Here is a 17,979-nt window from a genome sequence, read left to right as displayed (position 1 = left end):
CCCTGTGTTGGTTAATAGAAGGGACTATAGGCTAGCATCTAATGCCATTTATACCATCAAACACCATTAGCACCTGTCTATTCTTTTCCTCTGGACCAGTAAGGTGTATTGCATCAGTCCTTCTGGGGGCACATAATTCCAAACATTAATTTTGTACTCTCTGATAGGGAAAAAAGCCCTTCCGGATAATGGTAATTTTGTGTCCTGTGTATAGAGATCATCCTATAATCAGGGCCATAATTTGGAGGAACTGTTGCCCTATTTCTGCAGAACAATGTGAACAGAAAATTTGCAGGAAAATGCTTTGCAGTTTCCAAGCTATTTTCTTTTGCAGCAGGTTTGGTTGTTTTTAAATTAGATATGACACTTATGCTCATCAGAGATGAGCCAAAGTAGTAAGGAGAACTTTGGGTACTTACAAGAGTTCATGGTATCTGCAGGCCCACTGTTATAAGCCAAATAACTTGACACCCACTGACATTTCAAACATACTATTCTGCAATGGGGGAATTTTCATAAGTTTTTAAACTCTTCCACATCAAGAACAGATATTCATGGAATGATTTCACAGCATTGGCAAACACCTATGGGTTGATTCTCCTGTCTAATCCCAGTGGAAATACTGCTTTTGAATATGGATTTCTCATCATGGAACAATTGTTCAGAGTATCCACATGTGCAGCAGTTATTTTGGGGATACAGATGTGTAATATGTATGGAATGTGACCACAGTTTAGTACACTGATCATAACCCTCTTGCTGTTATCTTGTACTCCTTTTGTCTGCTTGTTGTATTCAACTGTTATCTGTCATATTTTTAGATAGTAAATGCTTCAAGACAGGGTCCATTATGCATTACATTACCTAGCACAATGAGAGTCAATTTTCTCTGGTTGCAGTCTCCGGGTGCACTGTAAAATCTTCCAATTCATATGTAACAGAATAATTTGTTAATTTATAAAATATAAATTTAACTTTTTTGTTCCAGTTCTCAGGTGCATACGCATTTCTTGCTGATGATTTCAAAGGCATGCCATCTTAGAAGTAAGTCTGGATCTGAAGCAGTAAGTACATTACTGGTACATACTTAAAATATAATCTGGGTGTTACATTTGATCCAATTTGAGGTTCTATAGAAAAAAATTAGTAAAATTATGGATGATGTTGTGAAGGCCACAACTGAAATTAATGGGAAACAAACCTGGCCCAGTAAAGAATGTTATCTAGAAATAGTCAGCAGCTTTTGACACATATATAATTAGAGAAATTGGAGGCTTTGCCCATGGGACCATGTGTTCCACAGCAAATCCTATTTCCTTCATTCTCTTTCATCGTTATTGTAAGTGTAATCATTGTATGATTATAATCCTTATGCATAACATATCAGTTTCTTTTTGTACTTTCCAATATTGGTGTTAATTGAATTCACTTGAGCAAATGTGTAAAGAAATTCACTGCTCAGATCTTACCACTGATAGAGGACTATCTGATCTAGGAGTCTGAAACCATACACTGGAGACCAAAAGGTCAAATTCTAGATCATATAGATGTTTGCTGCCTTTGCACATGCCAGTTCTTTATTCACATAAATATAACCTTTTAACTATTCTTTTTCATTATTCTTGGTTAAAAAAGAATAAAATCAAAGAAGACAAAACAACATAATGACATAAAACAAATAACGTACAAAATCAAAGTTGGGGGGAGAAAGTAAAGCTTATTACATAGTCTTCAAGCAAAACAAAATATTGAAATCTCAGAAATATTAACAAGCCAATAAAATATACTTATCATAAAAATATACCAAGAATAATTAGGGCTAGTGCTCTGACTGCCATGAGAGAGATCTGTGTTCAATTTTCTTTCCCAGGGCTGGGAAGAATCAACCCTGTCACGTGGCCATCACACAACATATATATAATGGGAGGAAGGAAGCAATAGTTTTGAAAGAGACCTATGGGTGATAGTAGACAGCAAATTAGGCACACGTTTCCACAGTGATGTAGCAGGAAAAGGCGACCGTTGCAATTTTGGGCTGTATATTCTGAGGCATCAAGGAACAGGGAGTCTACAGTCCTTTCTCTAGATAGTGGAAATATCATCATACTTGGAATACTCCATTCAGCTCCGGGCTCCACATTACCAGAGACATACTGAGGAAGTCCAACGAAGAGGGACAAAAAAATCCAGAGAGCTGGAAGGATTCACTTATGATGAAAAACCAAGGCTCCAAACCAGAAAAATACTTAAACAAATACACAAGTGTTTTATAGATAGGGGCTTAAAATAACTAAACATGTATAGGTAGGTTGAGACACAAGTAATGAGGAATGTATTAACAGTCTACAGAAATCTGAAGGCATCCGATGAAGTGAGCTTTAGCTCATGAAAGCTTATGCTCAAATAAATTTATTAGTCTCTAAGGTGCCACAACTCCTTTTCTTTTTGAGAAAGCTGAATGTAAACACCAAGGATAAAAAGGAATTATTATATAGAATTTTTGCTAAAAATTATGGGATTAAGTTAAGCAAAGATGTATTTAGGCTGAATATCAGGGAACACCTCTTGTTGGAAAGATCAGAAGCTATGGAATATCTCTAGACATTAATGGTAGAATTCCCATCACTTGAGACATTTTAAATAGGATGTACCAAAAAAAATAAAAAATGTACTCCAGGGAACAATCCTACATTGACAGTGAGATGGACTGATAACCTAATAGGTCTCACTTTTCCATCTCTTACTTCTGTGATTCCATTCACCATCCTCAGTATTACAAATGTAGGGGGAAAAGCAGCATACTGTTAAAACTAAATTATTGTCTGATGCTAGAGCAGAAGAAACAAAACAAAAAAGTATATAGCATAACCAAAGGTTCCTAATGCTTGTATGGCTGTTGTCTTTCTACCATGGTATCTTATTACTTTAACTCTCTTTCAGGTTGTTTTACCTTTTTAAATCACTTGTCCCTGTTATGTGTCAATGAGCAGTAGTTTGGTGCAACAGGAGAAAAACAGGATTGATGAATTGTGAGAAACAGTCAGATAATGAAAGATTGTGTCTTGTTTTCTCATGATGCAATTAATTTCTTTGTGAACAGGGACTTTACACAGTACATGATATCAGACAAGTCTGAAGAGGCTTTAATAACAAGCAAACAAAGGGCCAGAAAAAATAATGTCTAGAGAACAGACTTTCAAGTCCAAGTAAACTAAGTGATTCAAATCAAGGATTTAAAGAACCTTAAAATAAAGAAGACTAACCTTAAATGGTCCAGACACTCCATCAGATTTTCTCCCTAACTGGCTGAAACCTGATCAACATTATTTAAATGTGTAGATTTCCTTTCCTCTCACACCTTCTTTCCACTGAATCAGTAATAAATGTCATGTCATATAATAATATTTAATGCTAGTACTAAACTGAGAATTACTTTTAGACAGAAGTATTGGGATGCTTACTTTCCATAGGTTTTTACAAATATATTGTTTAAAGAAGTAGTTTGTGTGTTCTATGATACACTGAACCATATGTTCTTTAATAAAACAAAAGAAAATAATCAAAAAGCCCAAACCAGGTTATACAGTATGTTTGATGTACCAATTTTTAAACATTCATTTAATATAGCTGGGCTTCAAAGACTAATACTGCTTATGTCCCCTAGTACGAAGCCCTAAATAAGGTTCCAGACTAGATTACATTCATGCAGGTCTCATTTTAACGGAAATTGGAGAGATGAAACAAAGATTATAGGAAGACACATTATAAAAACAGACCTCACAAGTCAAACTTAATAGTGAAACCATTTTCTTCCATGTAGACAACTGTGAAAACAAATATCCTGTAAGCTCTAGATATATATATTGTATCTTTCCACCACATCTCTCTGCCTCCTTGAGACAGATTCCCATTCATCTCATGACTATATAATTTGATCATAGTTGACTAAGGCACAGCAGGGAGAAACGGCTGATAAAGTATGAGGCTCCAGGAAGTCAGATAAACAATTTCATGATTTCTAGTTGTAACAAGGATGGGATAGTGGTGGATATAAAGATATTATCCCAGTAAGAATACAAATATCAAGCTTGTGCAAATGTTTTCCTTCTCTGACTAAATAAACTACTTTCCATTAACTGAACATTACACTGATTATGATAAATTCCTTGAGACAGAATGTCAGGATAAAACACAAAGAATGGCACATGACAAGTGGAATGAAAGCTTTGTAGATCTGTCAATATGAAAGTTGGTATATTTTTTAAAATTTAATGCAACTGATAAAGTGAAGATTAAGAAGTTAGTTTTTTGTACTAACACTTTTAATGAAAAAGAACATTTCTATCTTTCTAACATCTAATTTATTTCATGCTTAGAGACCAGCTCCTTTTTCTCTGTGGCTCATTCCTACATAATACTTTCCACTTTCTAAAAGGTGCTAAAAAAATATCTATTTGTAACTCTACCTTGCTGTCCCAACTATGCTTACTGCTGGCTTGAGTCCCAATAGTTGAATGGTTATAACTATGTTCGTTCTGTTTTGGATTCTTTCTCAAGTACTATGCAAGCATTGTTTGCTTTGTATATATGTTAACAAAATAATATTGTGATAGGGTGTTTGGAGGGCCAGGTCGCCTAGTGGTTAGTGCACTTGACCTCCAACCTCTTGTCTTCCTGTCAGAGGGGGTAACAATGGCTGGCTCCTGCCCCTAGGCCAACAGTGTTTGGGCCTCCCACTGTGTCTGGGCCTTTGCCCTTAAGTGGGGCATGGTAGGAGAACCCAGGCCCTCCCTCTCTACTGGGCCTAAATTTGCCATCCTGGGCTACTTCCTACATATGTGCTCCTTCAGTTTGTGGGTATGGCCCCTATAGTTAGGGCCCTACCAAATTCACAGCCGTGAAAAATGTGTCATAGACTCTGATATCAGCCCTCCCCCATGAAATCTAGCTATTGAAGGGGAGGGAGAGAGGCAGGGCTGGGGGCTCCCCAGCTGAGGGCTCCTACCATGCACTGGGCTCCAGCTGATAGCCCTGGTCAGGCTGGGAAGGGACAGGACTTCCTCTTCTCCTGCACAGCTGCTCTTGTGGGGAGATCAGACCCACCTCTGGGTACTTCCCCTGGCCGTAGGAAGCTCTGCGACCGCACTGCAGAAGTGAGTGTCCCTGAAGCCAGGGAGGTACCCAGAGGTGGGTCTGATCCCCGCCCCCCAAAGCCCCACTCCAAGAGTACCCATGCAGAGGAAGATGAAGTCTTGTCCCACCCCACAACCCGGCCGGGACTAGCAGCTAGGAGCCCCTGGCTGGGGTGCTCCCAGAAACACAAGGCAGATCAGACCCACCTCCCAGTCTGGGAACTTCTCCCAGCTGCAGGAAGGCAGTGCAGAAGCAAGGGTGACCATCCTGCAACCCCCTTACAACTTTTTGACACCCCCCACATGATCCCCTTTTGGGTCAGACCTCCATGGTTACAACACAGTGAAATTTCAAATGTAAACATCTTAAAGCGTGAAATTGACCAAAACGAACCTTGAATTTGGTGGGGCCCTAACTAAATAGTCAATAGCATCACAAACAAAGTCCAAATGAGCAGGACTCTCCAAGACAAGCTGTTTCTCAAGCTGGATGGTGGTTGGAGAAGGCACTGCTTATGGGCCTTACTCACTGTCTCGTCCCCTCTCAGGCTCCACTTTCTGACTGGCTTCCTGAAGAAGGATTCTTCTCTTTTACAGTCTGTTCACTACTCCTTGCCCGGGCTCCTGAATTCATTTTAACCTGGTCCTCAAGCTGGAGTGTGCTGGGCAGGCCTTGGGGGCGGGAGGGCACTACCTGAGCCCAATATTGCCTTTTAACCCCTGCAGGCCCACTCTGGGGTTTGCATAAACAATCACAAACATATACTAGTTAATACTGAACAGTGGCAACTTTTATACTCTGGCTAGCGTACTGGTATCTCTCTCCAACTTAAGTAGTTTAAAAACAAATGGCGATATCTTCTTTTCTCCATTCAGGATTCAAAAGAAAATCATATATTTCATAGGTTTCAGAGTAGCAGTCAAGTTAGTCTGTATCCACAAAAAGAAAAGGAGTTCTTGTGGCACCTTAGAGACCAACAAATTTATTTGAGCATAAGCTTTCGCGAGCTACAGCTCACTTCATCGGATGCATTCAGTGGAAAATACAGTGGGGAGATTTATATACTCAGAGAACATGAAACAATGGGTGTTACCATACACACTTTAAGGAGAGTGATCAGGTAAGGTGAGCTATTACCAGCAGGAGAGTGAGGGGGGGACCTTTTGTAGTGATAATCAAGGCGGGCCATTTCCAGCAGTTGACAAGAATGTCTGAGGAACAGCGGGGGGAGGGGGGGAGGAGGGGCGGGCAATTCTTCAACCAAAAAATCTTCAAAAACAGACTCCAAGGAGAGACTGCTGAATTGGAATTAATTTGCAAACTGGATACAATTAACTTAGGCTTGAATAAAGACTGGGAGTGGATGCGTCATTATACAAAGTAAAACTATTCCCCCCGTCACTGTTCCTCAGACATTCTTGTCAACTGCTGGAAATGGCCCACCTTGATTATCACTACAAAAGGTTTCTTCCCCCTCCACTCTCCTGCTGGCAATAGCTCGCCTTACCTGATCACTCTCCTTACAGTGTGTATGGTAACACCCACTGTTTCATGTTCTCTGTGTACATAAATCTCCCCACTGTATTTTCCACTGAATGCATCCGATGAAGTGAGCTGTAGCTCACGAAAGCTTATGCTCAAATAAATTTGTTAGTCTCTAAGGTGCCACAGGTACTCCATATATTTCATAGCGTATAATCACTAACTACCCTGGAAGGGGATTTATTTTTTGGTTTAATTTTAAATAAGAAAATATCTTTTATTCTCCAATAAAGTAATTGTGAACGAATTATACAATTTAATTTGAACTTACCTGTGACTCTTTCACATTTTCAACAGTGAAGTTGAACCAGACTCGAAAGCGCGGGTTACAGGTATCCGGCCTAATGAACAGGTCATACTCAAACTCTGTGATGTGATCCACACGTCCAAGGTTACCTACCAGAGGATTACGAAATGCAGCAGTTTAACGAATGGCTGATAAACCCTAGCCCAACAACTACATAGAATGGAATTTTAAAATGCGTGACTATGACTGGCTAAAACCAGTCACATGATTATAAGGTTAATTAGCACTTTAACACAGTTCAGAACCTTTTTCAAGTAAATGTCTTTATTAAACTCATGAAGAAAAATACACAAATAAGCAAAGCACATTTAAATAAGTCAATACAGGAAAAAAAACACCAATAAGGACTTTTATAATTCATTCCTAATGACTTTTTACCCTTTCTGACCTTTGATTCTTTCTGTGAATATTGTCCCATCATCCCTTCTGCTACTCAAAATCCCCTCTTTTTTCATATGATCTCTTTGCCACTCCAACCCCCTGCTTATAGGGATTTCTTTCTTCTATGTGCTGCTTATGTTTAGGAATACCTACTTAAAAACAGTGCCAAAAATTCAATTGCTCCCCCTATGGCTGATTTTCAGGACTTCCCTGTTTTCCTACAGATGTTCAAGATCCTCTCTCCTAAAACATGAGGCTATGGGGTTTAGCTTGGGCCCCTCCTGGTTAGTTTTGTGATATAATATTGAAAAATTCAGTCAGAAACTACTTTGCTCCCTCTGGCACTTTTCAGTACAAAATGAAAGCAAGCAACAAATCAGGCTATAGTGGAAAAAGGAGTGGAGTTCAGTGCTGGAGAAACTTGGAAAAGTGCTTTTAAATGGTTAAACTGGCTTTTTTCCTTTGAAGTGCTGCAGTGAGTTTCAAAGACAGATGGCTTGTCTGTCCATCTAATTTATACCCTACAAAATGAAAGGCATTACATTTTTCCTGCTCACACTCATCTAATCAAATTTTGTATTTAATAAAATAACCCCACACCTTTGCTCTCAAAGCTAATGTAAAATCTTAATTATGAAAGTATTACTACATGTTTGGACCTATTATTTTATTCATTCAGATATTGTTTCGGATATTTGGGGCAAGATTACCAAATTCTTATTCACATAGAGTCGAAACTTCCTCTTCAGGCAGTCCCATTTAAGGCAGTGGGATGACTTGTGGCGTAAAGTGCGCTTAACATTAGTAATGGTATTAAAATCTGGCACACAGTTTGTTTTTGGGGGTAGGGGATCATTTGTATTTTGGAAAGCAACAGCTATTTCAGTTGTGTATTTCATCCATGTACTATGTGATACAGCATGGCCAAAGGGCAGCGGGGGGGGGGGTTTGAGCAAAAAAGGTGTTTTTATTTGCATAACACACTTACAGAACAAAAACAACAGCATATGCAATGTGTAACACAGCAACCAATCACAATTGTTTTCTCATTAGCTTCAGGGGAGGGAAGTGTTCAAGCTTGCCTGGGCCCAGAGCGGGGGGCTTCTTCGACTCTCGTGGTCTTCCACCCTTCCGAGTTACCTGGTGGTCCAGAGAGAGGGGGCTTCATCGACTCTCAAGGTCTGCCACCCCCTCGAGTTTCCTGGCGCCACACCTAGCGTCACCAACAATTCCCTCCTCTGAAAGCACCCAACAAGAGGGGCAGGCTGTGGGTTGGACAATCCGGGGGGGGCACGTGCATCCATGTGTGAAAGGACCCCTCTAAAGTGGTGGTGTCCACAGCAGCAATGGCTGGGGCTGGGGTCCCTTACTCTCTCCCCCAATCAAAGGGTCAAACAAAGGGACCTGGACGGGGACACCGAGCAGAGAACCTCGGACAGCACCCACCGCTCCTCAAAAGCATCAAGGGAGTCGGTGGACGCCACCCAGAGGAACTCCGCCCGGATACGTGAACGGACCGAGGATCGGAAAATGGCCCCACAGTCACAGGAAACTCCATCGGCCAACCTCCTCTCTACGGTTTTATAGATGGCCGTTTTAGCCAGGGCCAGGAGGAGATTAACTAGGAGATCCCGCGACTTTGTGAGGCCACGGATGGGGAGTGCATAAATAAAAAGGTGAGGGGAAAAATGCAACCAAAAACGTAACAGAAGATTTGTGAGGAGCTGGAACAGGTGCTGCAGCCTGGCGCACTCCAAATATACGTGCGCCAGGGTTTCCCTCACACCGCAAAAGGGACAAGTATCTAGGATGGGGGTGAACCGCGCCAAGTACGTGCCCATGCTCACAGCTCCGTGAAGGAGCCGCCAACTGATGTCCCCGACAGGCCTCAGCAGGAGAGTGTTAGAAGGGAGCCTTATTCCCTGTAGAGGGAAGAAAGTTTGCTATAGATTAATTAAAGCACCTGAAGCCAATTAAAGCACCTGAAGCCAGTCACCTGATAAAACCCCCCTGCTTCAATCAGACAAGGGAAGGAGTTGAAGCAGAGTGGATTGGTATTGGAGCAGAGAGCAGTTTGGAGGGAGGCAGAGGAGAGTTTGGAGAAGCGCTGCGATGGGCTAAGAAGACCAAGACCCTAGGTAAAGGGACACCTAGTTTGTGCAGAGGAAGGGCAGGAAGCCCCACAAGCTGAAGGGCAGGAGAGGTAAGTAGCCCAGGGGAAGGAACTGCTAGTTCAAGCGGTTTACTGCTATCCCTGGGCTGGGACCTGGAGTAGAGGGTGGGCCCAGGGCCCTCCCTCTCCACTCCCCTCCTCTAGGACGCTAGTGGGGCAGTTAATACCCCAGTTCAGGGGTGAAAAATGGTGCCCTGAACCCTCCCCCCAAGAAGAGAAAGCGTGAGACCCATCAAAGTAGTGCTGGCAATTTGCCATAACTTATAGACCCTTCTGCATAATCTTGAGTGGTTACTGTTACTGACTTCAATTGCACAATCAACATTTTTTATCTTCCATATCTGGAAACTTTCTCCCTTTCCTGCCTTGCCCAATCCAGACTTTTTACAGCAAAGTTATTTTAGGTGAATCTCATTTTAGAGACTAGCCTAAATGATAAATCCTAAATATAAAGAGTTTTGAAAATATTTTTTAACTATGAGATCTGACAAATACAAATGATGTAATCCATCTAACTTTTGGTTAACTCCCTTCCCCATCCCTTGTCTGTATGCTGTCTTCCCTAGGCCCTGATTCTGCCACTATTATTCATGTTGAGTAGTAATGTCACTGGAACTATTCATGGAGTAAGCCACTACTGACTGTTAGTAGGGCTGACAAAATCATGGCCCTATACTGCAAATTCTTCAATACAAGAAGACAAAGTCCTTTCATTTGCCTTAAGTCACAATGCATATTTGTCACTATAGAAATGGTGATAATCTGCACTTGTTTCATGTATGTAACTCCCATTAGTATCAATGGTAATGGTTTGGAATGAATGATCTGCAGCATGGATTGGAGAAGAGAATTTCTGCTGCATTGATTTAAAAAACAAAAGGTACAGCAGCTAGTGAATTCTGTAGCAGAAATCCAAAGATCATAAAAATGGATTGTACTGTATGATGCAGATCAGGAACACAAGAGATTACTGAGAGAATAAATATTCTATATAAGTCAAAATATTCAAAGCAAAATGATACCTTGATTTCTGACCTATTGCATATTTCAGTTTCCATTTCAACATTAGATTCCTAATTAGTCTGCACTTGAAGTGCCAGACCCTCAGCCCACATGTTTCCATGCAACAGTCAGAGCAGAGATGCTGTAAAGATCCCTAGTGTTAAGGAAACCCCTGCTGGTGCAAAATGGGTGTGATGGGACCATTACAAACCAATGTAATCTAGAGCAGTGGTTCTAAACCAGGGGTCTGGGGACCCCAGGGGGGCTGCAAGCAGTTTTCAGGGGGTCCGCCATGCAGGGCTGGCATTAGACTTGGGGCTAACGGAAGAAAGCCAAAGTGTCACTGCATGGGACCGAAGCCTGGTGAGCCAAGCCTCACCACCCGGGGCTGAAGCCAAAGCCTGAGCAACTTAGCTTTGCAGGGTCCCCTGGGCAAGGGGCTCTGGGCAACTGCCCTGCTTGCTACTCCTTAATGCTGGCCCTGGCTCTTGTATGCAGAAAAACAGTAGTTGTGGGCCGTGGAGTTTTCATAGCATGTTGGGGGACCTCAGAAAGAAAAAACTCGAACCCCTGAACTAGAGCAATCTATCTACCTAGACATTACTAATTTATACTCCTGTGGGAATTTTACACCACTGTGCATGTGTATGGACATAGGCACAGAATTTATGTCCCCTGCAGATTTCTTTGCTTCCCTGCAGAAAAATGACTTTCTGATGGGGAAGCCACAAGAGCAGTCACACGACCACTCCGAGCAGTATGTTTCAGGTGCCCAGGGCAGCCTGCAGAGAGGTAAATCACTGTGGGGCAGGAGTCAGGACTGGGAAAGACCCGGATGGTGGCTCCTACCCTGCACCGGACTCAGTTGCTAGTTCCGTCTGGGCTGGGGAGGATGGTACTTCCTCTTCCCCTGCATGGCATCCGTGGCCAGGTCAGACCCATCCCCAGATTTCTCCCATGGCTGCAGGAAGCTCTGAAAACTCCCCTTCTCCCCCTCCCCCCTCGCTTCCTGCACCCATCACTCCTCAGCTACAAGGAACAGATCCCTGTACAGAGGGCTGCTCCCACATCTGCCCAACCCCTGTGCATCCAGAACCCCTCAAACCCAGACCCTCCCATAAAAGGTGCCCCTCAGCCCACAGCACTCAGAACCCTCCTGATGAGCCCCACTCCCCCTGCACCTGGACCACCCCAATGAGCCACCCGCACCCAGATCCTCACCCCACCGAGCCCCAACCAGTTGCACCTGAATCCCCACCCCACTGAGCCCTTCTCCCTCAGTATCTGGACCCCTCACTGAGCTCCCCCACACCCAGACCTCCCTGCCAAGCTCTATCACCGCACACTCAGATGAGCCCCTACACATTGAGCCACAACCACCTTCAACCTGGACCCCCCTGTAGAGTCCCATTACCATTGCATCCAAAATCCCCAACAAGCCTCTGTGCATCCAGATCCTCTCTGAATTCAGATCCCCCACTGAGCGGCCCACACCCAGATTGCCCCACACAGAACCCTCTCAACGCACACCTGGATCCCCACACACTAAGCCCCTCCACACTTGGATCCTGCCTTGCTGAGCCTGTCTGCCCATCCCACACCTGATGCACCTGACATGGAGGGGCAGGGCCCTGGGATGTTTCTGGTGCAGGCCCAGTCCTTGTGCTGTATCAGGGTTGGATGCAGTCTCACCACTGAGTCTGTGTCCTGGGTGAGGGTGGGGGCTGGGCAGCTGCACAGTGATCTCCCATCTCTGTGAAGCCAGTGGCCTGTGCTCCGCAATGCCATGCTGGACCCTCCACATTTATTTGTCAAATAAAATGTGCAGAATTTTAAAATATTTTGAGCAGAATTTTAATTTTTTTGGCGCAGAATGCCCTCAAGAGTAACTAATGCACTCATCAGTATCATATCTAGCTACCACAGATCTCTTAGCAATTTAGAAAAGGAGTACTTGTGGCACCTTAGAGACTAACAAATTTATTTGACCATAAGCTCTCGTGAGCTACAGTTTACTTCATCGGATGCATGCCTACAGTTCACTTCATCCGATGAAGTGAACTGTAGCTCACAAACGCGTATGCTCAAATAAATTTGTTAGTCTCTAAGCTGCCACAAGTACTCCTTTTCTTTTTGCAGATACAGACTAACACGGCTGCTATTCTGAAACCTTAGCAATTTAATCACTTGTTCACTCTATACCGAGGTCTCTTCCAAGATTACCCTTTCCAAGTTTTAGGCTTTCCAAGTTTCTCAATCTCACTGAATATTTGTGTGGAAGGTTATTTTCCCACAGAAGTTTTCATTGCTGGAAGGAGACTTTTTTTTTTCTTTAGCGTAGGTTCCTTTGTATTATTTCTCTGTTCTCACAGGTATCTGCAACTCCTTCCAGTTCAGTATTATTTGTACATTTCATTAACATGCTATTTCTTCCAGATGTTAAATAGGGCAGTACCATACACCATATACTTTTAAGTACACCATATACTTTTATTAACCTACTCAACATGTTCCCCACACACAGAAGGCTGACGCTTGTAGTCACTGTATCCTTTGCTTACACTCTATCATCCTGATTTCAACCCACTTGACAGTGCCACATGACAGTGGAAGTTTTTGTTAAAAATAAAGGGTTAGAATTGCACAAGCATAAAAAAATACTTCCACACATTAAGAGAGTTTCTAGTGATCAGTGGTTTCAGAGTAACAGCTGTGTTAGTCTGTATTTGCAAAAAGAAAAGGAGTACTTGTGGCACCTTAGAGACTAACCAATTTATTTGAGCATAAGCTTTCATGAGCTACAGCTCACTTCATCGGATGCACACAAGTACACAAAAGGTGCCACAGGTACTCCTTTTCTTTTTAGTGATCAGTGGGTGTCATTGAAAAATGCTTCTTGACATCAAAGAGAAAGGACTTGAGCAACTTCTACACACCAAACTCATAATAAAAGTTAAGAATGTTACAGTGCTGCCTTCATATTGCTGAAGTCAAGGGATTACATTTTTTATCTCAATGTTCAGGAATATATGCCCCAATACCACAAAAAGCAGTGATTTACACTGAAAGGTATTGAGAAGTATTAAGCAACAATTAAACATTGATTACATGATGAAGATACGATGCTACATATCCATCATATGGTCAAGAACAAATAGGATTATTTTACTTTCAAAATAAGCATCTACTATACTAAAAAGAAGCTTTTTGAATTTGTATTCATGTTACTTTTTGAATATATAGGGAAAGTGGGTGGCTTTCCCTTAATTTGTCTTTGGAGGAAGCACTTAAGAGTGTAACATGGAGAAAGAAATAGTTTCACTAATTAGTGATTAGAAAAAAAGCAGCTACATATTGAAATTTGTTCTTGTGTCACATAAATCCTTGTGCATTGAGATAATACACACCTTACTTTTTTTCTTTTTTTACAATAAACTAGATGAATTAGCTACTTTTTATGCTTTAATGATAGTCAATTCAAGAGAAAGGCGGAGAGTGTCAGTTCTGTGTCATGCCACCATTATGTTTCATACACAAATAAACTACAGTCAAATAGCTAACTACAACTATTCAGGGCCTTTAACTATCTCCGTATTTGATTTCTGTATATATTTCTACTCTCCGCTAATTTCTGCCTTCTGCTTATAACAATTTTGCTTAGATAATTTTCTTTGATATTTTTTAAATCAGGCATTTGAGACCACTCCCATTTCACATAAAAAATTCTAAGGAGAAAGTCATATTTTGCAACGATATTGACAAGTACTGTACTGCACTAAGGGCTTCCACCTGCCTCCACTGGAATCAATGGGAGCACCATCACTGACTTCAATGCATGCAGTGTCTAGCCCTAAGCAACTATGTAAGATTTTAAAAATATCACAATATAGTTCCACAGTAATTGTAACTTTAATGAGCTAACGCTGCAGAACATAGAGGGTGTCAATGATGTACATTTTATTTAAAGTACATGTAAGATAAAGAACCGATCTGTGGAATTTAAAAGAAAAACCACAATGAGTAACAGGACTGGTACATATTTAAACTCAAGCACGTTGGTATTCAACTTTCCTACGGTGCAGTTTCCTACACTGTTGTTTTTTTTTTTATGGCACAGGTGCAATGCTGGATATGAAGTGGCTTTCTGGACACACATTAAAAGTGATAGAAATAATTCCTTAAAGGAAACCAGAATTTTATGAAACAATATGAATTATTTCTCCTATGCACTCTTAAATAACTTGATTTTTGTTCTGTTATGATTTTACTTTTGAGAAGTACTACAACAGATCTCTCTAATCTTCTAGGATGATGTGAACAAATCAGACTCCCAAATGTCTGTAAAGATAAACTCACTTTTTCTTTGCCTTGGAGGTTGTTTTTAAGACATTCTCGGTTCCTATATATAGTTCTATGCAATATTTACAGCAAACAGAATATGTAGACTTTCCCTTGATCATTCAATCTTAAGTTGCTAATCATACTAGCTTCTCTCTCTTACACGAGAGTAACAAAGTGCAATATACTCAAAATATGAATTATTCTAAATGGACCAAACGTACATTTAAAGTTTCTGGAAAAGTTCACTACATTTATAATAGGCTTAAAAGAAAACCAATATTACCATTTTATTTATTATGCAACATACATTTACTCTTCATAAAATATTGAATATTGCTTCCTACATCAATAAAAAGTATACATTACAGGAAGAAAGAACCTATTTAAGAAAATGCTAGCTAGAGTTACTGTGTGCCAGCAATTATCATAAAAATGCAAGAAAAGAAAATATAGATATGTAAAGCAGTCCTAAAATCTTCTTAAGACACACATTGTGCTTTCCTACAGAGAATTTTAAGATGAAAAATAGACCTTGAGGGTCTTAGACAAGCCTGAGGCAATATAAAGAAAAAGGTCAAACACTCTGCTAAAAAGGACCGTTATCTTCAGAACAACAACTTATCAGCCAGCTTGCAGCCCTGCTTATTTACAGTTATTGGTCCCAGAGGAAGTGCACTTCAGCACAGGGCACGATTACTTTGTAATGAGTTTGCCAGAAATGGTAAAGGAAACTAATTTGTAACAATGTGCTGTTCCCTGCACATGAACTTGCTCAGACACCTTTTTTGTCCAGTAATGAATAACTAACTTCAAGCCTCCTAATAAGCAGTGAAGACAGGAGTGCACTAAAAATGTATGAGTTGCATGCATGAATGTGTTGAAATATCAGTGATTATCCCTCTCAGCTGTCCATTACAGCACTCACGATGACCACCAGTTCCCCTGTGGTGGCTATACAGAATGCAGGTTTCAGGGGGTAGATTTAGGCATGAAAATTAACACCATTTGGAAGAAAATAGCCTGCACCTGTCACAGATTACCAACAAAAGGTCAAATGCCTCCTTTTACACCTAGAACACTTGCATATTGTATGCCTTGCTTATAGGAGCATAATTTTGGTTTGCTTAACACAGAAAAATAAGCACCATGGTGAACGGGGGTGGGGGGGAGAATTAAACCTTAGCTAAAAGCTATCAATAAATCTATTGTTCAAGATACATATGAATGGAAGTAACTCAGGCAATCTCTGTCTCTAAAAGAGGTAGTTTTTCAAAAAGAGAATTACACAAAGTGCTCCTCTGTTTTTGTCAATATGCTGCTAGGTTTTGAAATACTATTTTTCATCCACACAATAAAAATCTTGACAAGTGAGCAATAGAAAATCACTAATACACTTGCAGCTGCATTTCAATCTATACAAATTCTTTAAACAAAAACAACCAAGGAATGGATTAGCACAACAGAATAGCATATACATCATTTTCATTACTTGAACCTGAGATCAAGTCCAAGGTAGCCAAGCTATAGTTTCACAGAACCATATTTTTTAGAAAACTTAGGTAATATAGAATAGTCTCAACTGAATTCTTCCTTAAAGACCACAAAATATATTGAGGAGATGATGTAAAGTAATTTTATTTATGCATTTTAAGGAAGGGGGAGGAACTTCAGGTAGAAAGATCTGCAAAAGCTTTTTCCTGTTGTCAAAAGTAAGATTTCTTCTGAAAAGAGTGCATCTAAGAATACCAGTTCATAAATTCCTCTTGGTTTTACACAGAATTTGTAAGAGATAGCTTGATCAGGAAGCAGTCCAATGCAACTTTTACAGATAATACTAGATTTATAACTAGAACAAAAATCATGGACAAGTGATGATGTTTGGAAGCTCTGACTCATGTAATGTATTGTGACTTGAGCCACTGCTCACAGTACATATCTGTCAAATCAGAATTATCCCTGAAATTTTGAAGCATGTGTCTTGAATAGAAAGAAATGCAAACTGCATTTCTTCATCATAAAAGCATGTACACAATCTTTTGTAATTTTAAGTATACTTTCACTTATACTGTTTATACCAGTAATGCACATATTAACCTCTGCAGTACCAAGTGATATGCATACAATATTGTGAAAAAACCATCTAAATGCTCTGCAATTGTACAGTATCCTTTGAAAGGCCTGAAGCTTCACCTAGAGAAAGGAATAGTACCGCACGTGTTTGGCTGTGAACCAAAAATTCAAATTGCCTTAGAAAAATATTTCAAACTTTTTTATCAAACTAATAGAATTATAAAATGCAACCAAACTACAGAGGCCAACATTTTCAAAAGCATTCACTACTATTGGATGCCTTGGTCTCAAGTTACTAACTGCTGCACAAACTATTTTCCATCTCCGTTCCTAATTCCCTGCTGCTTTTTTTTTTTAAAGGGACTTTGTTATCATAGTGACATCCTAAAGAGAAATAAATGAGTTGATTTAAGTGAACCTTCTTGCAAAAGGGGAAGATTTCAGAAAGGAAAGAAGAGAACCTGTTTTGTATGCTACATATGCCTAAGAACATGGAGTATTTTAGCCCTTAGAAGTAAGTGGGGAAGGGCCAGATCCCTCATTAGAAAGGGTAAGTTGATGGGTGCAAGTCAATGCTTCATTCATGGAAGAAAAGACATCCTGAGCTGCCTTTGATGAGAATGAGACAGTTTGATAACGTCTAACTATGAGTGACAGAATATGAGAATTCTAGCTTCTTACACTTTTGTCTGTATAACATACATCTAAAATTATTAAAATCATTATTGTCTTTTAACAAAATATGTTGTGGGGAGGGGGTTCTATTCAATGCTGCAATGGTGTTTCCTAACAAGGGAAAAATGTGAGACAGCTGGAGCATGCTAATGTTAAAATCTGTGGGCCAAATTCTCCTCTCACTTATACCAGTTTTCCACTGGTGTAACATTACTGATTTTAATGGCATTGCTCCTGATTTATACCAGTGAAAACAAAAAAATCAGGCTTTCCATAACCTTTTCAGGATAATACTGTTTGGGCCTTATTGTTCCTTTAAGAGACACTGCCTCACAAAGGAAAGGCAAGTGTGGCA

General features: G+C 40.6%; 1 protein-coding gene across 1 annotated transcript in view; it reads right to left on the bottom strand.

Moving 5' to 3' along the window:
* Positions 1-17,979, bottom strand: part of AGBL4 (AGBL carboxypeptidase 4) — a 1,373,421-nt gene that overhangs the window by 1,258,896 nt on the left and 96,546 nt on the right. Inside the window, exon 3 of the mRNA XM_077825380.1 lies at positions 6,947-7,071. Within this exon, the coding sequence (XP_077681506.1) occupies positions 6,947-7,071 (125 nt within the window). The remainder of the gene's footprint in view (positions 1-6,946; positions 7,072-17,979) is intronic.

The sequence above is a fragment of the Eretmochelys imbricata genome, chromosome 8 (genome assembly GCF_965152235.1).
Source record: "Eretmochelys imbricata isolate rEreImb1 chromosome 8, rEreImb1.hap1, whole genome shotgun sequence".
Classification (NCBI taxonomy): Eukaryota; Metazoa; Chordata; order Testudines; family Cheloniidae; genus Eretmochelys; species Eretmochelys imbricata.
This window is presented reverse-complemented; position numbering and strand designations above follow the sequence as displayed.